Here is a 23,545-nt window from a genome sequence, read left to right as displayed (position 1 = left end):
CTCAAAATTGTACTTAAGTACAGTACTTTAATAAATATACGTAGTTACATTCCATCACTTATCATCAATTGATATTTTATTGGTTATTTTCTTGTTAAAAATGTAATGTAATGTTAAAATACTAAATTCAAAATAAGTTACTTTTCATGTTTGTGAAGCTGCAGAGCAAATATCTGCTGTATTTTAATTAAAACATGATCAATCGATTATTTGGTTTATTATGAATTAAATATATACAACACCTATTGTCGGATTGTGTTTGTGTGTTGAAACTTGAGGATCTATATTATCCGACAGTGCCTGAACGCAGCATGAGGGAGTCCAGCTGAACGGGTGGAGGAAGTGAGGAAACCGGCTGACCTCAGTCCCATTGGAGCAGAGAGGACTGTCATCATCAGGAGGAAGCGTCTCTGTGGACTTGATTTGGCTTCAAAGGAAAATATGTTGCACAAATTCTGATATTAAAGGGAAAAGCTGCAAAGTCGCAACAAAAAATTAAATCTTTAGTGAAAAGAAAAGTTTTAAAAATGTGACTTTTGTTGAGTGTTTTTGGACAATAATCAACCCAGAGAGGATTTATGCACATTTTACTTTAAAATTCTATTTTAAAATCTCAAATTTCTCAAAACGTGTGGTCCTATCGCCTAATATTCTGCATTTCTACCACTTTCTGATATGCAATATGACAATTTATTAGTTGATTAAAAGTTAATTTTAGAAAATTTAGCTGGTAAATGTAAAAACTTTGAAACATAGAAAGGTCATGATTTGTGGATTGATGTATTATGAATGACAGCCTGTCTCCTGTTTAAGTGAGGAAATAAGAATATTTAAGTAATACTTGAACTCCAACATATTTGGATTACTGGTAATCATTTTAATTTTTGATTAATTGTAAAGTTTATTTGCTAGAAAAGTGACATCACAACATGTTTAACAGTCCCAAATCCAAAAATATTAAGCTTAACGTTACAGAAAACAGCTGGAAGTGAATAATTTCTGCTTCTAAATGATTTTGCTAACGACAAAAATCAATTTCCTGACCATCAACTACTTCTTTGAGCTCTAATTTGGAAGTTTCTTCTCTACACTGCATAAACGGAAGCTGTTCCCACTGAAGATACTTCATCCATAAACTTTAAACCTGTAAGAGAGTGACCATAAACGCATAAAGAACGCAGTGTTGTGGATAGCAAAACATTCATTCTTTATTGACTGGAAAAATACAGGGACCAAAAAAGAAAAATGTGCAGTCAAAACGATCCCCAAACACCCATGATTAAAATCCCCCAAAGCGACTTCATTTCATCAACTGAATACATCTCAAAATTACAGAGTTAATGTGCAGCAAGTAAAGCGCTATGTTAAGTCATGCCACGAAGCAGAGGAGGGGTGAGGGTGGAGGGTGGGGGGGTAAGTAAAGGAGGGGAAGGCCAGCCATTCAGGTGGAACAGGGCATTGTCAGTCAAAGCCACAACACAAGAGAAGCATCATCATTATCATCCTCATCATCATCTGAGTCTCAGATCGCATCAATGTCAATGTCATCCTCTTCTTTTTCAGGCGTGTCTGGTTTCACAGTCTCAACTTTGAGCTCGCGGGCGGAGGACGAATACACCACCTGAGGACAGAAGCACCACCAGGGTTAACAGAGTCCACAGAGCGCGGGTCATACAGACATTGCATAATGAATTCAAGGACTTTCAAGGTCTTGTAAAAGCACTGTTTTTTCATTTTCAAGGGAAGCAAAACAGCTGATTCATTTTCAAATCTAAATTTTTATTAAACATAAATAAACGATGTGATCAATGTTTCCCTTGCCAGCAAAGCTTACACATCCCTCTGTTTCTGTAACTGTGTAAAGTCCTTGACAAAATCCTTGAATGACACTGAACCATCTGAAAACAGCTCAAGGAAACGAGGCCAGCTGGAACTAAGGTTTTGCTCTGAGTTTTTGGCGGAGCTACGACAGCAGCAGTTTTACTTCTACCGGCTGCTTTTCAGACACTTTTACCTTTGTCTTGTTTTGGTTTTTGACTTATTTTAGACACCATTGTTGATAAAATGCAGGGTTTGGTACCAACACATGACAGCACAGAAAAGATGCCAAAGTTTTGAAATGTGAAATGTGTAAAACTTCATCTGAAAGACTAAAATTGATTGATTAAAAATTAATAAATATGAGCCTGAACATTCAGTACCAACTTTCAGTACTTTTTAGTTTTCACATTTCAGATACACTGGCCATCTTTCAAGCTACAATTGATCATTTTCATTAATATAAGCGTGTCTGATGATCTGCCTCATAGCACCTCTAATGGCATCACTGCACAAAAGTAACCAATCAGAGTCGAGGAGTCTCTTACTAAGCTGTCAATCATGTCCATCACTGCTGATGAACTGCGGTGGAACTGTCAAAGGAGGCAGTGCGGATTTTTCATTTCAAATGTTTTCAGAAACATATTTTAGTGACTGTTGAGCTGTAAAATGAGACTATGACCCTGCTGCCATGTTGAAACAACAGCCCAGCAAAGCACCACCAACCAGTCCTACCAACTTTCTCACTCTGATTGGTCGTTTTCCTTCAGCTGGATTCTACTAAACACTATGTAGACGCACTACGAGGAGGAGGATGGATGTGATTCTTTACACAGATGATCAGTCTCATGTAATACTCTGTGGGTGTAGAGACAGTTTCATCAAATATGACAAAGGTTATTCTTTATAAAAAGTCACCATCTACAGCTTTAAGGTTTCTGACAAATAATGTCGGCAAGAAAGTAAAACTTTCCAGTTAAATTAAAATCATAAAACATCTAATTCTTCTCCCTCATTGAAAAACACAGAATTTATGAAAATGCAAATGTTGTTAATTCAAAAAGTTCAACTGCTGAACTCAAGATGTCTCCTGCTGTCTGAGTGTGGGGGACAGAAACCTCAGTGTTCTCAACAGCTGATGATTATAATGAAAATGAAATGAGGGATAATTGCCTTATATAGTTTTAATCTAGGACTTATTTATTCTCACTTCTGGTGTCTGATATTTGTCCTTTGCGACAATCATTTCAGTGAATGTTTTGTTTGCAGTAAAGTCTTAATTACTAAACAAACAAGTTTTGCATCCAGCACCTTTTATATTTCATGTTAGTTTTGAAAAGGTTTTGATATTTGCATATGAACAAAATCCTTTACATAAAAACAAACCTACTCGTCACAACATTTTCATTTTAAGTGAACTGACTGCGGTGGCTTTTTTTATTTACATACAATCATTAAGATTAACTGTCAGATTAAATCACAGCCAAGTGGCCACTTTAGATTAATGTAACAAAGTAAAACAAAGTTCATGGAGAGATCTAAATCTATCAGTTACCTCCACGTTCTCATCATCCTCCTCCTCCTCTTCCTCGCTGCCCTCGCTCTCCTCCTCTGCCTCCTTCAGCCATTTGACAAAAGGAGCAGCCTTAGCGTGGATCTCTTTGGCCAGTTCCTTAGAGACGTACTTCTTAGAGACCTGGAGGAGGAAAACAAAGTCAGTCAGTCAGTTTAAGACCTTTTTAATATCTGTATAAATGGAATACAAGACCAAACTTGGGACGGAAATACACACCAAACGTGATGATGTGGAACAGTGAGGTAAAATGACACTGACAGTAGTCTTTATTCTTACACAGAACAAGGAAACGAGCAGGCTTGCAAGGCCTCAGTTTAACGATGCACTCTCACTGTGGGATCTAATAGGGGCACAGCGCGCATACAGAAGTGTCAAAGTCTGTTCCTGTGTTGAATAGTCTTTCCCTTCTGTTCAAATATTTCTCATTGGCTCTAGATGGGTTAAATCACCTGGTCTGTTTCTACTGGAGAGGAAGAGACCTCTGGGAATAATTCGACTCCCCATAAAAAACACCTGAACAACAAACTGAGGAAATTCTAACCAGAAGTTTCAGCTGGTTGCAATCTGCAGTCCTCACCACTAGATGTCACCAAATCTCCTTAAATCTTGCACACTGTACCCTTTTAGTTATTTGAAGCGCCCACACCCACCCTGATCTGATAAAAGATTAATACACAGATATGTACACCCACCTTCTCTGCCCACGCAAAGATGACATCTTCCTCCAGCAGGTCTGCGTCATACAGGTCTTTGAGGATGATGGGAACTCGAGGCAGCAGCTGGACCTGATGCAGCTTCACCACACACTCAAAACCTCCCAACAGATACTTCTGGGCCTTCTTGTTGTTGTGGCAGAACTGAGGGCAAAGTTAAAATCAGGAAACAGTCATGAGACAAATACCTAGCAAGCTTACATTTGATCTACAGAAGTATTACGAGGTGTAGAAGAGAAAGTAAGCTGAGAAAATTACCCATCAAGTTTCAGTTTTTAATCGCATAATCAGATCACTTGTGCAACTTACTCGCAGGAAGTGGCGTTTGTACTTCTTGATCTGGTCGCGGATGTTCTCGTCAAAGAGCAGCTCGCTGAGGATGAGGGGGCCCATGGCCTTCACATCCAGGCGCTCTGCCTCCGCCAAGATCTCCTTATCAGCCATGTCGATTCCACTCTCCTTCTTGTGCTGGAAATGGAAACCAGTAAAGTTACAGTGGAGTGGACACACGTCAAGATTAAATGTTCCGTGTGTGTTCCCCCTAACTCTTCTGTTATTAACTGTGATAATTTACACCTACAAGCCAATAGTACTATAATAAAGTTAGATTATACAATCATGTTCCCCATACTGCCAAACTGAAGACTCTTTTCCTTTACTTCCATTTCAGCTCATAAACTTAATATTTTGGGGGTTTTGGGGGAGATCTGACAGACTGAAGTACTTTTTCACAATTGAGATTAACTAAAATTTGACACTTATGTCTCCATCATTAAAGCTAAATTAATAGACTTAGGAGCAAAAGGAAAAAAAGGATTTTGTGAATCAAGTTTAATTAAGAGCTGACAATCCTGAGGGAACCCTTACTTTCACAAAGTTGTAGAAGAGGTTGACCCTCTCCTCCAGGGGTTTCTCCAGGTCCTCGCTGAGCGTCAGGTTCTTGGCGTGGTCGCTGATCTCCTCCATTCGCCTCCTCTGCGCCTCCTCTGTAGTCTCCTCAGCCCAGTCCTCATCATCGTCATCTCCATCCTGACGACACACGGAGGACACAGAGGTCAGACAGAATGACCGAAAGGGGTTTTACAAAGTTTCTACTGCAGGTTCTTCCACACAGTAAATCCCCAAAAAGCAGAAACGTTAAGTGCTTATTAATAATCACGTCTGTGTAGACAAAGACGTCTCCTGGCTCTTCAGACTAAAATGAATCCTTGTTTATTTGAGCCGACTGAAAGTGTTGCTCAGAGGTTACAGACAAGAGTAAACGGACCGCTGGATGCAGCAGTCAACAGCCCAGGGCTCATAATACTTTATTATTTATTCTGTGTACGTGCACTGGTGCATGTACATTTTGAAGTTACCTGCACCAGTTTTTTTTCCCAGCACCATTTGGTGTACTTGTCCTTTTTTCTCTGCCCTTCTGCAACGTCCAGATGCGACCAATAAGAATCCAACATCAACTGCCGCAACATTTCCTTTGTTATGAAATGCGAAGAGATTGTCAATGTGTTATAATCTGAGCTGATGGGAATGGACTTTATTCACAGCAGACATTTTGCTTTGTCATGGTGGGTAAAATAAAACAGGTGTATTCAATAACATTAGTGCTGCATTCCACTTAGGGGAGGCCCTGGTACTGTCAATGCTGACTCACTGTAGTCTCATACTGCGACACTTAATGGAACTGAGCCTTCAGTGATATTAATTTCATCTGTGCTCCTCCAACTATTACAAATCAAAATGTCTGCTGTGAAAAAGATCCATTCACTGTGCTTCTCAGCAAAGCTAATATAATAGTTTTCTCTCTTATTAGGGCTTCTTTGGTTACATCATATATTCTACATTGCTGTGAGTCTTTCATCAAGCTTTTTGGACGTGTGTCACAAGAACATGTGAAGTGTCAACTGTGTGAGTCTCATGGTCAATGTCAGAGTTGACAGCCCTGAAGACCATTATCTTTTGTACCAAATTACGTGTATATCAAGCTGAGAACTACAGGCACTAGGCGTCTCTAGTTGAGGTTATCACATTAGACTAACGGCTCTGAAGAATCAAACTGATTTTTGTCAATAAAAAAAGTAGCTGATAAAGTTCAGTAAAGGTGAATCACCATACAGACTAAATAAGAATCAAAAAATAGCTCTGGACTGTGAGATGAGGAGAGATTTGCTGATCTTTGTTTAGGCAGTGAGCACACAGTCAGCTGAACTCGAGGGCATTGGCCTCAGCGACCACTTTGAGCGATCAAACATTTTCCTAAAGTTCCAACACAAATAATACAGTGTGTGTGTTTGACTGGTGTCATCAGGCTGTGTGTTTGCTGTTGAGAAACTGGTCACACAACTGTCTGACTCGCACACCAGTGGACATGTAGCTCTCTAGTCGCCTGATCCCGGACTAGAAACCCACCACAGCCTCAGGAGCATCGAAGTTCTCTTGGTTTCCAGCCTCTCCGCTGCCAGAGCCGTTCTCCTTGTCCTTCTTGCGGTTCTTCTTCTCCTTCTCTTTCTTAACAGATGCGGATCCACCATCAGTGTGCTCTGTCATTAAAGAAGCAAAGCATTTATTATCAAGTTCCTATTATGTTGAACCCAAGAGGGATCTGGACCATCAACTCTACTTGAAACTACTAACAAGAGCCAAATCTCACCTGGTGGGTTTTTGAGGATGAACGTGCAGAGTTTGTGTCTAGTGTCTAGCATGCCGCGGTATCCACAGGCTTTACAGGAATTGCCAATGGTTTGTTTCTTGGGATTGACATGCTGTTAGAAAGACAAATAAAATCTTATTAGATCTCAAGAAGCGACACAGTCAAGTCTTAAACTTCCCTGGATTTACGTTACAGAGGCTGTAAGATATTTACCAGATCAGTTTCAGGGTTGTCACACTCGGGACACAGCACAAATTTTCTGATGAACCCATCAAGCATGTCCTGCAACTTGTTCGCCTCGTGGGATCCGTTGACGATGTAACGGTCGTTTTTGGTATCAAACTGGGTCTGCGCACCGAGTTCACAACCAAAAAACTTGGTCGGGTCTGCGGAGGAGATCAGACATGACATCAAATGTCACAATGAAATGGAAAGAAGTTGATGGTCCTCTGGTTAAAACATCAAAACATATTTTTTTTTTTATCCCTGGACAACTGTATAATTTAACTTGCTTTCTATAAAAAAGGTTTCTACAGATAGATCCCATCCAGTAAAATCACAGATCTTAAGTGTCCCTGCTGGAAAACCTTGTAGCTAAAAAGAACTAAATTAGTTTAATGTTGGGCATTTGCCTCAAAAATTCCTGTTTCTTATTCCTTACACTGTTGTGTATTGACTCCAATAACTCTACTGTGTTCACTTTGGATAATTTTGAGTTTTTAAAGCTCAAGATTACACAATTAGATTTTATACTTCTTCACACTAACCCTCTTCCCCTCAAAAATCCTGCCTCAACCACAAAAAAATTAAAGAAGCGAAACAATCAAAATGACATTTTGTCATGACTAAAACTTTGCTCGGTGTACTTCATACAAAGGGAAGGAGTTTTTGTTGGAGAGACGAGCAAAAATAACTTGGATCTGTGGCCTTGGTTGTTGACATCTATTTTGTTAAAACAATTTTTTACCAATGCCATTAACAGTGTTTGATTGAAAAGGTGAATTCAGAGGTAATAAAAAGGAGGACAAAATCTATAATAAACCTTTAAAACAGAATGAAAGGATTTCAAAAGCTCCCTGTAAATTTCTAAATATACTTTAGCATCTGGTTGATCTCTGGGTACAAACTGACATTCCTTTGCTTGGTGTGTTACTTACATGTTGGAGGCCTGTTCAATGCCTTTGCAACATCAACCATGTTGACAATGACCGTCTTGATTCCATTCCCTTTGCCTTCAACCTGGATGACATGAAAACAGATCATCAACACACAAAACATGAAGAAATTACAAATGTTCTTTCGACAAGAATTTCATAAATGTTATCTCGAGCAACTTCCATTTGGTTAGTCGCCACCATTAAGTTTATGTTCTCTCCACTTCTGTCACAACTTGTCAAATATTGACTGCAAACTTGAAAACGTGCGTCAGCAAGCCGTTACCTTGGCAATCAGACGGGGCATCTTGTAGCGATAGAACTGGTCTGACACGCTGCGGTTGACGTTGACAGACATTTTGGCTGGATGTTAGCACTATCAGTAAGATAAAAGGATCTTGGTTGGGGATTTTTCGGGATCTTCTGTCTGGAAAAGAGGGGATGACATAAACGACTGCAAGCGCGCTCTGTCTCTGACATGAAAAACGCTGTGCCGCTGTGGCCGCAAGCTCCTTGCTTGAAGGCTAGATTTCCACCACACAGGTTCCAACGGCTGCGCAACAGCTCTGAAAGAGAGGAGGGACAAAAACCTATCAATATTTAATTAAACAAAGATATTTAACAGGAAATTCATGTGTGCGCTAGGCAACTTGACTGAATAGAGAACAAAACTGTGTTGTTTAAATTGTCTGGCTTTATTTCATGGCAGTCCTGAGATGTTTTTACTGCTGGTTCAACCATGAACAGTACTTAAAGTGTATTTGAAAAGTGCTGTACGAATAAAATTTGTTAGTATTAATGTTTTAGTCTTAGTTTAACTGTATACCATGCACTGAATGCAAAGTGGTGTTCTCCCAGAACCATATGTAAAGATATGGAGTGACATTTGTTGAGTCTGTGCCTGTATCTGGGGTAAACTTAAATTTATTTACTGAATTTTGGTAAACTATTTATCTTTCAGGTAGTTTGTTGAGCAAAAATGCAAAAAGTAAATCACTGGTTTGAGCTTTGGTTCTGGTTCAAGATGTAAATAATTGCTGGCTGATTTAGTTTTGTATGATTGCCAAATAAATATTTGGTGTTTCAGACTGTTGGTCAGACAAAAATAACCAATTTTAAAATGTGAATTAAGGCTTTTAGAGATAATGACAAATGTTTAATAGTGGACCAATTAAAACCTGATTATATAATTTCTTTGTGCTCTCGAAAGCTCACAATTGATGATTAAACCCACATAATGAAACCAGATTCCTGTGGTGCATGATGATTCTTGACTGACTGCCATCATTCATGGAGACAGAGTTATGTCTCAGGTATGTCAGTGCAGAATGACAGGCAACAGAGAGTTCAGACTCTGGAGGACAGCTGGGGCATACTGCAGAGGCTCTGATACAAATATTTCTCCTCATAAACAAGTTTGAGCATCAATACATACATTTCCAGATAGATTATAAACATGAAAAGGCTCTGCACTCAAAAAACTGCTGACAAAATCAAATCCAGCAAATATCCATGTGATCCAGCTATGAGCAAGCATGAAAGATTAACCCATAAAGGAAAAATACAACCCAGGCAGTAAACTAGATGCTATTGTGACCATATACGTCCAAAAATTGTTTTGTCAAAGCCCTTTGTCTTTCATGAGGGCCTCTGGCTTTAGTCACATAAGGCCTTCTCTTGTTATTAGGTCACAAACAGGAGGCCTAGCAGCTGCCAAACAACTCTCTCCCTGCTGACGGCTTTAACAGCAGCTAGTCTGTAGTTTCCTCAGCCGTGTCACTGCTACCCGACATGAAATGACTCACAGCCGACAGTGACACAGTGATGTCAGGAGCTGAGGCGTCTCAGAAGGGCACGAGGTCAAGTCTATTTCAGAAAGAAGGCTAACTTAGCTTTAGCTGGCTGCTTGGTGCAGAGTGCGTCATACAGTCACTGCACACGAGTGAGGGGACTGGGAGACGCCATTTTGATACAGTGGCACAGAAAACACGTCATATTGCTCAATAATAACGCTGGGGATATAACCACATATCACACATCTGCGTCAAATATTTACAATGTTTTCATGTAACTTACCGTTTTCGCAAAACAAAGACATAAACACAACGCTGATCGTCCAAGAGGCGCAGTGAACGGTGGTCGATGGCTGTTGCTGGTGTTGTATTGATTGCAGCAGGGGTTCTTGACGGGATTTTGGCTCTCAAAGATGCACAGTTTAACACCCTAAAGCGTCCAAACAGTGCGGTCGCCAGACTCGGAGGCAGACAGGGTTATCTGGAACGTCCTCGGGGTTTGGGGGACCTTTGGGGGAGAGGCGCATTGTTAACCACACAAACTGCGGACTAAAAAACGCTAACGTTAGCATCATCAGGTGAGACAGCTGAACGGTCATTGGGTGGCTTGCTTCACCGTCAGGTACAATCAACATTTACTATAATAAGAATAAAACCAAGTCAGAGCGATTCTAATGGTCCGTTATGTCAGGTAACATAAATGTTACTCAATAAGCGGGTAACGATTACAGCTAACTGGCTTCAGTTGCATTACACGTGAATCATCGCCAAATCACCCCAAATTGTAAAATAAAAAAAACAACCACACAGATTCACAACAATATACTTATCCACAATGTAATACAAGTACATTTTGCGCATGGACACGGCTTCACGGTAAGCCCGTTATATAAACAGACGTCAGTAGAATTAAAATACTCCAGGAAATAGCCAGAGCCCAGATGCTAGCTGACGTCCCGCAGCTAACGCAGTCTAGCGGAGCGCTGACGACGCGTTTGGGTTGAAGATAATATGTGATTCGAGTGAATATCTTTAACAAAGGTTTAGCTAGCTGGATTATCTCCGTGGATTCACGACCATCGATACGAAATCCACGTCAGGGTGAGGCCCGGGAAAATGTGATGAAATAATTTCGCACCTTACCTCTCGAATGTTCTGCGAAACACTGCTACTTGCGTCGCTTTTACTGACGGATGTCGAGCTAACGGACGTAACTGGGTTAGGGACTTCCGGTGGTAGGATTAATTTCAAAGTAAAAGTCTGCTTTCGCCCTAACAAATGTGGTAGGCCTTTATTATTCCCTGTGGTGGAATGTAACTACTGCATTAAGTATTTTGCTTGATTAGTTACATTTCCTTTTTGTCATGCTATAGTTGTTATTTATATATATATATATATATATATATATATATATTTTTTTTTTTTTTTTTTTTTTAATTTTATGTCATGCACACAAAAATGTGTCCAACCCTCATGGGTTTACAAGACACCATTACAGTATCGTTGCAGTAATCAATAAAGGTATATGTGATCTTACTGCTCAGTTTGCCTTCTATATAGGGATGTGCAATAATGTCGGTACGTCATCTGTACCAGCCAATATCGGCATGCTTTACTGTAATTTGCACACACACTGAAAAGTGTTGTATTTCATGTCTCCATGTGCTTGTTGTTGTACAAGTCTGAGGAAGAGCCTGCATGCTCGAAACATCACGAATGACAAAATAAAATTATAAAGTAATGGGAGCTCTATTTGTTGTGTGGATCATCTTTTTCTTTTTGTCTTCACTTGAGTTTTTTGATCCAGAACCCAACTGAAATTTTCTTTGGGATTTGTGTGTCGCCACCTCTTTTTTATGATCCATGTGCTTGTTGGCCACCAGGATAAGAGTTTGCATGTATGATATGATGTTAAATTCCACTATAGAAGAGACTTGATGATCACTAAAATTAGGTGGGGAAAAAGTGGATGTATCGGTATTGGACATCAGTCAGATGAGTTGTTACATATCGGCATATCAGATATCAGATATCAGCAATCCAATATCGTGCATCCCTACTTTTATCCCAGGCCTGGCAAACAAATCTGCCACAAACAAATCCAAAACATAACTCAAATTTTTCATGGTCATCCAAACAAAAGAAATTAACATAAATAGTGGTCATTTAATCAAAATTACATTCCTTATGTCTTCATACGCAGGACAGTAAAACAAAAAAAATGAACCTCAATCTCAGTTCCACCTGTCTTACACAACTAATAAAGTCTGTCCTCCTCTGGAGGGGCAATAAACCTACTGGTCTCTTATGCAAATAGCAATGTTCCTGAGCACAACTGTGCACATAGGGATCTTTGTCTTTTGTTTAAACTGCACTTTAGATAAGGCTCTATACTATAGCTATTCTTTATGAGACAGTAAATTTGTAATTTTGGTTTATGGTCAGTCCAATAAAGACCATGTGTCTCCAGATGTGTTGATTTTGAATGTTTGTTATAAACTTAAAGACAAAGTGATCCTTTGTGTGTTTAAAAAAATTCTCCCAGCTTTCTTCTTAAGCTACACAAACTTCAAAAAGCTGGAAAAGTCATCGTCACAAAGCTGAAAATGTTTTCACAGGACTGGCAGGCTACAAACATATGATGATCTTATAGAATATGATGAATCACTGTAAATTAAACTACCCAACAGTATATAAAAGAGTTAAAATGAGCACAATCTTAAACATTTACAGCAGTAAAATGACACATACACACTAATGCAGCAGTAATATTGATTCAAAAACATGCTGTGTTTGGAAATAACTAGCGACATGTATCTGAATGACATCATAAACGTAATTATAATCAGTTACAGCTACTGAAAAAATGTAATTAAAGTACAGACACTAACTAAACTGTTGGTGATTACATCCAAATATATTATTTCGGTAAGGAGTTTATATGTAGAATATATAACATTCATTTATTGCTTTTTTGGCATAGCCTACTTTCTCACAATTTTCAATAAGCAAACAAAGAACCACTATGCATATGAATTAAAACAGAAATAAAATCATACAAACAATAATATAGGATCTGTGTTACTGTGTAGATGTATAGTTAAAAACATTAACACTCAATTAAAACAAGATCAGAAATAAGGTATTCAAACAGCTGTGAGAGTGGCAGAGTGTCCAAGTTCAGGGTCATTTGCAGATTATTCCATGTATAAAGAGCACTGTGAGAGAACGATATTCTTCCTAGTTCAGTTCTGATGAAGGGACTGTGAAGCAAAACCTTGTTCTGTGGGTGAGGACCAAGATCATGTGAGGTCAGAGTTAAAAAGGATGAAATATAGGGTGGAAGCATCTGTATCAAACCTTTGTAAATGAGCAAATACCAGTGCTGTTACCACTTCACAGCCAAATGTGGCCAAAACACAACTTTGGACTTAAAGGGATTTCTGAACCAAACAAACAACCTCAAATTTCTAATACTCTTCTTCAGAGTGGTCTATCCTTCCCAACACTGAAAACATCATATATATATATAATTTTTACACTTAAAGCCTTTGCAACCTGAATCATCATCAGTTTTCTTGTGCTGCGTTCAGGCATTTAACCCTCTGAATCCTCAACAAATTGGTTTGATTTCTTTAGAGAATATGGGGGGGAAAGGCAGTGAGCAACTTGGCAGGAAATGCAAATTGCAAGAAATAAGGAAATTACCTAAAATATATTTATTAATTAATTCAATTAAATTTCTAGTTATTTAGTTTTTAAAATCATGTTAAAAGAAAATAAATATACATATTATTCTATTTAATATTTAGCTATTATTCTCAGATATTTTATTTTAACTATTATTCATTTGCTTAACTTAAGTTTTTTTTGGGTTTTTTGTTGTTTTTTTACTTTTCATTTTGGATTATTTTTGGGTAATTTCTTTGACAACAGACTGACTTTGAATCTTGAACAAATTGGTTTGATTTCTTCAGCAAATATGGGGGAAAAGGCAATGAGGAACTTGGCAAGAAATGTCATGCAAATTGTAAGAAATAAGTTAAAAGTGACAAGAAATAAAAAAAAATAAAATAATAATAATAATAAATAAATATGTATAGTATTCAATTTAGTTTCTAGATTTCTGGGGGGACATTTTCTTTTCTTTTCTTTTCTTTTCTTTTCTTTACTTTTTTTTTGCTTATTTTTCACATGATTTTCTACTTTTTTGTTTTTACTTTTCTATTTTGGCTTATTTTTGGGTAATTTCTTAGTTAATAGGGTTACTCTTATACCTTGCTCATTTTTAGACCATTTCTTGAGTTGCTCATTGAAATCAAGCCAATTTACTCAGATTTCAAAGGGTTAAGCACATTTTGCTGATTACATACCCTAAGTATTGTCACAATGTGGTACTTTCACTTTTACTTCAATAAAGGATCTGAATATTTGTCGCACTACTGGTATTTTATCCCCCCAGTTACCTTAGATGTTTTCGTGTTTTATTTTGAAAGGGCAAAAGGAAGTGTTCTATTGTAGTTGACGCATCCTCTTCTCTGATTGGCTGACGGCCTGACGCTGTACGTGCGTAGGCGCTTCCTCAACTTGACTAGCAGAAACAGCAAAATAGAAGATGGTGAGTATGAAATGGCGAAAAGGCCACAATTTCCCACATTTACTGCCTGCGCTTCGAGCACTTCTCTCGCACCATGTTTTCTTAGACTCATTGTCGAAGCGAGGAGGCCAACATGGCGGCTTTACGTCTTAGTTTCAGCGTTTGATTTTAGTGAAGCTTCATTCCGAGATGGATCAACGATCACATGACAGCTGAGCAGTTTAGTCCCCCCAAAAAATCCACTGCAACAAGCTGCAAGCACTTCTAAAGTCACACTTTGTATCTGCACGGTGGAGTTTCAGCTCGACACGTTTGTTAATCAACCACTCTTGTTGTCTGGCTATTTGATATCACGACATTTTGTACTTTTTCTCGTGTGCTAAGCAATTAGCATGCTGTGCTAACAGCTACTTTATCTCATGAGGCACTTTTCCTGTGCAACAGTAATGATGTCTGTCACACAGTTATTAACCCGTGCTATAACTGTCATTGATTTCTGACGTAATCACACTACTCAGACAAACTTACAGCTACAGTTACATGTTATTTATTAGCTCATTCATTCATTTCCTCTTCATTTCATTTTCCTGTTTCTAGATGGGAGCAAGATATTTATGAAAACATCAAGTTTAGGAACATTTTAAATCTATGTAGTTGGTGCATTATAACCAGTGGTGGAAGAAGTACTCAGATCTTTTACTTAAGCAGAAGTAATAATACCAGATTGTAAAAATACTCCATTACAAGTAGAAGTCCTGCAATTAAAACCTTACTTAAGTAAAAGTATGTAATCAGTAGGGGTGGGACTCACCAGAGGCCCCACGGTATGATATCATCACGATACTTGAGTCACAATTATTACGATTTTAAACGTGTTGCAATATGATGAGTAGTGTGGTAACTTATGTTGTAATATATTATGATTTATTGCCTTTTTTTTCAGCAGCAAATTTTGTCCCCAAAGGAAAGCTTTGTCTTCAGTCTGTTCATTTCACTTAAGTTATTTTTTATTGCAGAAAATGTCTCCAGTGGACTGAAGAGTCTACTAATCTTATTAATCTAGTAGGCTACCAAAAGTTTAATTTGAATTTGCAGTAATAAGAATTTATATGATGAATATGACAATACTTGGTGTCTGTGTATCCACACAGTATTGCCACACAAAAATATCGCAATACTATGCTGTGCTGATATTTCCCTCACCCCTAGAAATCAGCAAAATGTACTTAAAGTATTATTATTATTATTATTATTGCTGCATTAATGTGTATGTGTCATTTTACTGCTGTAGATGTTTAAGGTTGTGCTATTTAACACCTTCATACACTGCAGGGTCGTTTCATCTACAGTACATCTCCTGTGAGACCCATGTATCTCTAAACTGCCTGTTTTCAGCTTTGTAAAGATGCATTTTGTAGCTGATTCAAGAGGTTTTTAAAGACTTTATTGAGCATAAGAAGGAGGAGAATTTTCTCAACACATAAAGGAACACACCATCCTTCAGTTTAACAGGAAGGGGATGTAAAACTGTAATCTGAGTAAGTAACTAAAGCTGTCAGACAAATTTAGTGCAGTAAAATGTACAGTATTTCCCTCTGAGTGAGAAGTAGCGCAGTCGAAGTATAAAGTAGCATAAAATGGAAAATACTTAAAGGTCCAGTGTGTTGGGTTTCGGTGTGCATATTGGCAGAATAATAAGTATGTTTTCTTTAGTGTATAATCACCTGTAGATAATTATTGTTGTGTTTTTTCGTTAACTTAGAATGAGCTGTTTATGTCTACATAGAGCAGGTCCTTGTCCACTTACCATGTTGCACCGCCATGTTTCTATAGTCGCTAAGTAGTTTTTGCATCAGCCACAGTAGTTAGCAGCCACTCGACACAAGACGAACAGCATTCGGAAAGCACTGTTTTTTTAATGTGAAACTGCTTTATTTAGTGTTCTGACTGGTTTAAATCACCGGCTCCATTTGTTATGGAGTAAGAAACCTCTGCAGATAATTCGGCTCCCTGTTAAAAACCTCCTGAACGTTTAGATCTTACGTTATCAGAGAAAAAAGGCGAGCATGCATTAGCAGGTGCTAAGCTAAACAGCATTTGGGAAACTGTTTTATTCCGTGTTTTTACCGGTTTAAATCACCTGGTCCATTTGTTGTGATGAGGAAGAGACCTCTGAGGATAATTCGGCTTCCACTAAAAACCTCCTGAACAATTAACACTGAAGGAATTCTAACCAGGAGTTCACACTTTGCACACAAGAGAAGTTTCAGCTGGTTGCAATCTGCAGTCCTCACCGCTAGACGCCACTAAATCCTACGCACGTCTCCTTTAGGTAAAGTAGAAGTAGCTCGACTTTGACTTAAAGTACAGTGCTTGAGTAAATGTACTTAGTTACATTCCACCACTGATTACAGCTAAATTCCAGTCCACACTTTGATTTGCTTCCCCACTTGATTTTGCTCACACGCAGTCAGGTAAAAACTACACATGTGCTTCATCATCATCGTCACTAACCATCAACCATTAATAATCAGTTCGATCCACATTGTCATTTAACTTTTCTTATTTGTTTTTGGATGATTAATATCTGTCTACTTAATCCATTCACTTTTTAATTTCTAATTTCAGTTTTCCCCTCTTGTCCCAACTCTTTCTTGTCTCCTGTTTTTCTTTTTGTCCCCCCACCCCCGAATCTTTGATCATGCCTTGTGTCGTTCTCTCTGTGCACATCCTGCCTTCCTCCTCCCTATCTCACCCACTCTCCTCCTCCCACTCCTCATTGCCTGTCTCCAATCAACTAGGCTGGTCACCGGGTAAGTGCCCTCGCTCTGTGTTGGATCCCTGTTCTCTGCTCGCTCCTCTGCCTGCCACACTAACACAGGGTTTGGATCGCACAGTTGTGGAGGTCTGCTGTCTCTGCTGCTAATTCAGCAACTGCACTGCGGGGATCTGGTGCCCGGCAGGCAATGATGCTTTAGCTACACCTGCTCTGTCATAAACAACAAATGACGTATCACTCAAATCCCCAAAAATAAGTCAGAATAGGAAACATCAAGCTCCCATATAAGATTTTAAGAATCTGTAAAGACTACTATGACTCAGGCAGGCTTTAAGGTCGCAATGATGTTTCACAACTCCCTCGTTTGGGACTTTTTACCAGTGACTCATCTATTTCAAAACAGGAAACCCTCGTGAATGGAGACTCTCCACTTCAGCAATAATATACTGCTGCAATAGGATCAAATTTAAGCAATTCTTTCGTGAGGAAATATAATTTGTAGTAAAACAGGTTTACTGTTTTGTTTTTAGAGTGAAGGCAGGGTGTCTGCAGGTCCTTAAAATGTCTTACTATAAACACGAGGCCTTAAAAGTCATTAAATAGTCTTGAATTTGTATTTGTGAGGTCCTTACTGCCGCAAACATTTTGTCAGATTTTTATTTATCTATCCTCTAATTTATTTTTGTTAAAATAATTCAAGCCCCTCTGCGTGAAAGTCCACATTTCTGATGTTACAAATCTTTATATCTACAACTGAACCCAATACTTAAAACTCGCACTTACCTGTTGGCAAAATGTAGATGAACTTAACTCATTTTAATAAGCATATTCCTACAAAAAAACCTACCTCTGCAGGTGACCACATATACGGCAATCCAAAAGCCAAACTTTTAAACCACTGACAGGTGAAGTACATAACATTTATCATCTCGTTACAGTGCAATGTGTAGTCGGGAAACCTTTGGTTGTGGTATTCATGTGCTTGTCACTTGGCACCATCCACCCAAACACCACTACAGACCAAGTACCCCACTCATTGCAGTGGCACTCCCTGATGGCAGTGGCCCCTCCAGCAGGACAGTGCGCCCTGCCACACTGCAAAAGTTGTCAGGGAGTGGCCTGGGAATGTGAGAAAGATCTCAAGGTGTCGACCTGACCTCCAAATTTTACAGATCCCAATCCAATCGAGCATCCGTGGGATGTGTGAGTTTGCTGCCTCATAATGCACAGGACTCAAAGGCTCTGGTGCCAAAGCCCTGGTGCTGGACACTCCAGTATACCCCCAGAGGTCTTGTGTCCATGCCTCAACAGGTCAGAGCCAAATCCAATCCACCGTGGGGCCTCTGACATGTCGAGACATGGACACAACCGCCACATCCCACAGATGCTCATTCTGATCGAGATCTTGGGATTTTGGAGGCCAGGGTGACACCTTGAGGCTTTAATCATGTTCCTTGGGCCATTCCTGAGCATTTTTTTTACAGTGTGGCATGGCGCATTGCCCATCGGGGAGTGCATAACCACAAGGGGTGTACTTGCTCTGCAACAACGTTTGGGTGGGTGGTGCACGTCAAGCAGCTAACGAGATGACCGCTTCGCCTGTCAGTGGTTTAAATGTCTTGGCTGATCAGTAGGGCTGCCACGATTAGTCGACTAATCGACTAATAAAATAATCAGTGACTATTTTAGTAGTCGACTAATCGGTTTGAGTAATTTTTCATAGAAAAGTACTATAAAAGTACCCAAAACACTCTTATTGCAGCTTCTTACGTTCAGATATTGGCAGTTTTACACACTCTCCTGCGGCTTGAGTATGAACCAAGACATTAGATGACGTAATTTTGGGGTTTGGGTGAGACAGACCGACACTTTTCAACATTTTAACACATTTTTCGATGAAATGATTAGTCGACTAATCGAAGAAATAATCGACAGAGTAGTCGACAGTGAAAATAATCATTAGTGGCAGCCCTACTGATCAGTGTACATTAAACTTACCTGCATTGCTTGAATAAGCAAACAATTATTTGTCAAAAAAAATGTCTCAAATTTGGTTAAAAATTATCTGGAAAAGGTCTTAATAGCATCAAATGTAAGCATCTTATACCTGTAGTGTTTGTGACAAAGTATGTGTATGAAGTTAAAAGCATATACCTTTGATTGTACACATTTAAGGTATGTCCATTAGTTTCTGGTTTGTCTCAAAGTTATTCAGCTGTGTGCACCATTTTATCATCTGATCTGATTTATGGTGTAAAATAAAACCTTAAAATGTTGGTTTGTTTCTCACCAAAGTCGTAACATGCTACCACAATTAACATGTACAGCATCTCTCTACAGGCTAGTGGAGTTAAAATGCTATTGACAGGTTTCATGTTTAGTATGAACTTTAAGGTTTGGTGGTGTGTGATTCTTATTGATTCCTTGCGTTGTGTGAAAACATAATTATCTCACTCTCATGTCCTACATCTCTTATTGAGTGTCTGAAATCCAGCTGTGCTGATTCAATCCATATAATCCATATTATTCCACCATGGGCTGTTTTTTTCCCAGATTATGTAAGAAGTAACTTCCACAACCCAGATTAGATGCTTAATGAAGAGTTCAGACACTTAATAAAGTCAGCTTTACTCACAAATATTGCTTATTTACAAGTTCTACTTTTATGAATTAAGCCTGTTTATTCACTGTACTGCATTAATCTGGAGTAGGTTGTTGTTTGGGTGCATTAACAAAGATATGGACAGTAATCTGATGGTTTTAAACAAGAAACTTGATAATAACTAACGGAGGTGTACAGTGGCTCTGGTGGATACCGACCTGTGGCATCCCACAGGGCTCTATCCTTGGCCCACTTTCTTTTTTCTTTAATCAGATGCAACACCACACAGCCTGAACTCTCCCTCATTGGTGCGTGACTAACCTGTCCGTGTGTGTGTTTGTGTGTGTGTGTGTGTGTGTGTGTCTGTGTCTGTGTCTGTGTCTGTGCGATGCTATCAGTTGGTCCTGGTGTTAGGTGACCTGCACATCCCCCACCGGTGCAACACCCTGCCAGCCAAGTTCAAGAAGCTGTTGGTCCCAGGGAAGATCCAGCACATTCTCTGCACAGGCAACCTCTGCACCAAGGAGAGCTATGACTACCTGAAGACTCTCGCAGGAGACGTCCACATAGTCCGAGGAGACTTCGACGAGGTCTGTGCAACAATGAAAAAGAAACAGCGATAATGTCATGTGTTTGGAGGGGATGGCGTTGGTCTTCAGAGTCCAGCAGAATTTTTAGTTTGCAGAACTTCCAATAAGAGGGTTTTCAACTAATGGCACAGATGGGGAAAAAGACATAATTAATGTGTCTAAATATTTAATTGCATGAATGAATTGAAATGGATCCCATGCCGGTACTAAAGACTAATTGCATGTAATGAAACTGTAATTGCTCTCTTCTCACAAATTGAATTTTACCCTCCTAGTTTACAAGTTTTAGAAACAGTCACATTGAAAAACTGAAATCTTTTTATACAGTGATGCCACAGCTGTTCTGTGCACATCTGTTTTTTAGTCGTAGATCACGAAGAACAAGTGTAACGAGACTTTCAAATCAAAACTCTCTCCTGTTCTCGTCTCAGAACCTGAACTACCCGGAGCAGAAGGTGGTGACAGTGGGCCAGTTTAAGATCGGTCTCATCCACGGCCACCAGGTGATCCCCTGGGGCGACATGGCCAGTCTGGCAGTGCTCCAGAGACAGCTTGATGTCGACATCCTCATCTCCGGGCACACGCACAAGTTCGAGGCGTTCGAGAATGAAAACAAGTTCTACATCAACCCTGGTTCGGCCACAGGAGCCTACAGCGCACTGGAAAGGTAGAGGGGTCATTCACACTGATGAAACATAACCTCCCACTGTCACCTCACAGGCTGGAGATGAGGACAAAGTCTAATTTAAGCACTGAAATAAAAAATCCCTTGTTTACATGAGTAGTCCAGAACCAAAGGTACAACCACGCAGACACTGGTACCATTGAAGAAGAAAGTAATTTATAAATTGTCAGAGAAAGTCCCTGTGGGATAGGGGGTCAGTTTCACTATTCATCACATGACTGGAACGAAACAGGGAAAAAAGTAAACGGGAATGTGTAGGATGGGAAAATCATCATGATAATATGAAGCTAAAAATGTGAAGTCAGCAGTTATTAGTTTGTTTCCACAAAGCATACGTAATGTATGCTTGTAAGTCTGAGCTCATGTCATTTTATGTCAAGCATATAAAGTAAAGTGGTTCATTTGTTTAGATAATATCACGATGCAGATTTCTACCAGCGCGTCATTGATAATTCCCACCACGTGTAAGCACTGAGCTAACGGACTATGGGCTCGCTATTTGCCAAATGGTTGTAGCAGTTAGAATCAGGACATGGTTTTATTATCAAGTAGGTTTTCACTTACGGGGAATTTGCCTTGGTGTTTGGTGCACACAAAGAATACACAATAAGCATATCAAGGGTGAGCAAAACTACTGCAACAGTCACTAACATAAATGTAACTACAAAAATCAGAATAAAAATATGAAAAATATACTATAAAAATATTAGGATGTAACAAAAGTATGTGAAATACAGCTGTTTCAGCTGTTATGTTTGGAGTTATTTTAGCATTATGTTATACTGATTGATTATGCTTAGTTTTTATATATAAATATGCAGTTCCTCTAGAAAAACACAACGCGGGAATGGGGTGGGACACAAGTCCTGGACGACCGATCTTGAAACCTGTCTCTAGACCAAAACCAATCTCGAGTATAACAACACTGCCAGCTGCAACATTAATATATATATTCTTCTGATTCTGCATATTGAGTACTTTTACTTTTGGTACTTTACTTATATTTTGATGCCAGACAGTACTTTTATACTTTTACTAAAGCAACAGTTTGAATTCAGGACTTTCACTCACAATGGAGTATTTTTACTAGAGCTGCAACAATAGGTCTATTAATCAAATCAGTCGACTGAAAGAAAAGAAATCGCTGATACTTTTTGATAATTGATTAATCATTTCAGTCAATTTCTTGAGCAAAAGTGTCAAATACTTGCTGGTTCCAGCTTCCTAAATGTGAGCATTTGATGTTGTTATTTGTCCTTTATGATTGTAAATGAAGAGTCTTTTGGTTTTGGACTGATGATTGGACAAAGAAAGCATTTTGAAGATGTCATTTTGGGCTCTGGGAAATTGTGTTGAGCATTTTTCACATTTTTTGACATTGTATGGACTAAAAGATTAATCTATTAATCTTGAAAATATAAAGACGAAAACCAACTGGCCAGCTCACTCAGTGTAAAAGTCCACGGTACAGGCAGGACGTCCAAAAATGCAACCAAGGCACTCTGACTGTGGTCAAAAATCCTTTATTTATACATGGATAAATCAACGTGTTTCGACAGGAGAGTCTTCATCAGGGTGTAAAATGCATTGGGAACAGGTGTGCAATTTAAGAACTCATGTGGGGGTCATGTGACACAGGTCACATGATATATTGGTGTACCCGTAGTAGACAAAAACACATTGAAAGAAACTGCAGATGAAAATGAAGTACATGTATACTATGAGTAATTCACATATCTAGATATATGTTGTGTTTGTAATGCATTTTACACCCTGATGATGCTGATCACATTATAAAGTAACAGTTAACAAATATGACTGTGACATTTTTTGGAGCCTCTGATGTTGCGGCAAATCTTTTCCACAGTGATGACGCTCTCCACTGTGACCTACAGTACAAGAGGTGTAACAGTAGAAACCAGACTGTAATTACAGTCAGAGGTGCAGTAAAAGCCTCAACCCTAAAACACGTCTGTCTTCTCTCCTCACAGCAACATCATCCCCTCTTTTGTATTAATGGACATCCAGGCATCGACAGTGGTGACGTACGTTTATCAGCTCATCGGAGACGACGTCAAGGTGGAGAGAATCGAATACAAGAAATCTTAAAGGACGGCGTGAGGAGGAAGAGGAGGAGTAGGAGGAGGAGGCTCTGTGTATCTTTTCATTCCTTTCCACCAGGGGGCAGCAGCTCTCCTGCAGTCACCACAATGTTAATGCTGTAACAAACTGTTCAGTAACTTAACTCTAAAAGAAAATATGTATTATATTGTTTATAAGTCATCAGCATCTGCTTGTGTCCAAGCTGTCATCTGGTAACTGTAGAGAATGCAATAATGTCACACGTATTTGTTATCAAAAGAAATATTTGGTGCCATTTTCTTTGCTTTTTTTTTTTGTTTGTTTTGTTATTTTGGCCCTCGTCGTGTCCTGTAACCACCAGGCCTTTAGCTTCCTGTTGTCGGCCTTTTTTCATTTATTTCCCACAATAAAGATCTACTTTCACTCCATCAGCTGATTCTGTCTTCAGTAACAGGAAGTAAAAACAATATGAACGTGTATACATGTTGTGGATCACACTGTGGTCAAGG

General features: G+C 39.1%; 2 protein-coding genes across 4 annotated transcripts; one reads left to right on the top strand and one right to left on the bottom strand.

Moving 5' to 3' along the window:
* Positions 1-1,183: 1,183 nt before the first annotated feature.
* eif5 (eukaryotic translation initiation factor 5) lies at positions 1,184-10,920 on the bottom strand. 3 transcript variants are annotated; one of them, XM_049596060.1, is made up of 12 exons: positions 10,845-10,920; positions 9,985-10,209; positions 8,195-8,474; positions 7,912-7,993; positions 6,968-7,140; positions 6,755-6,866; positions 6,514-6,644; positions 4,975-5,136; positions 4,417-4,575; positions 4,087-4,251; positions 3,374-3,514; positions 1,184-1,621 (listed from the first exon to the last, which is right to left on the bottom strand). In XM_049596060.1, exons 3-12 carry the CDS (start codon positions 8,264-8,266, stop codon positions 1,523-1,525), a joined length of 1,296 nt encoding a protein of 431 aa, XP_049452017.1. In that variant the 5' UTR covers positions 8,267-8,474; positions 9,985-10,209; positions 10,845-10,920; the 3' UTR covers positions 1,184-1,522. The 3 variants fall into 3 exon arrangements, with proteins under 3 accessions (XP_049452017.1, XP_049452016.1, XP_049452018.1); XM_049596059.1 differs by having other exon boundaries at positions 10,840-10,905; XM_049596061.1 differs by lacking the exon at positions 10,845-10,920 and adding an exon at positions 10,552-10,702.
* A 3,331-nt stretch (positions 10,921-14,251) lies between these two features.
* vps29 (VPS29 retromer complex component) lies at positions 14,252-23,464 on the top strand. Its single transcript, XM_049595596.1, has 4 exons — positions 14,252-14,319; positions 20,078-20,269; positions 20,701-20,936; positions 22,946-23,464. Exons 1-4 carry the CDS (start codon positions 14,317-14,319, stop codon positions 23,061-23,063), a joined length of 549 nt encoding a protein of 182 aa, XP_049451553.1. The 5' UTR covers positions 14,252-14,316; the 3' UTR covers positions 23,064-23,464.
* Positions 23,465-23,545: the final 81 nt, after the last annotated feature.

The sequence above is a fragment of the Epinephelus fuscoguttatus genome, linkage group LG14 (assembly GCF_011397635.1).
Source record: "Epinephelus fuscoguttatus linkage group LG14, E.fuscoguttatus.final_Chr_v1".
NCBI classification, from domain to species: domain Eukaryota; kingdom Metazoa; phylum Chordata; class Actinopteri; order Perciformes; family Serranidae; genus Epinephelus; species Epinephelus fuscoguttatus.
This window is presented reverse-complemented; position numbering and strand designations above follow the sequence as displayed.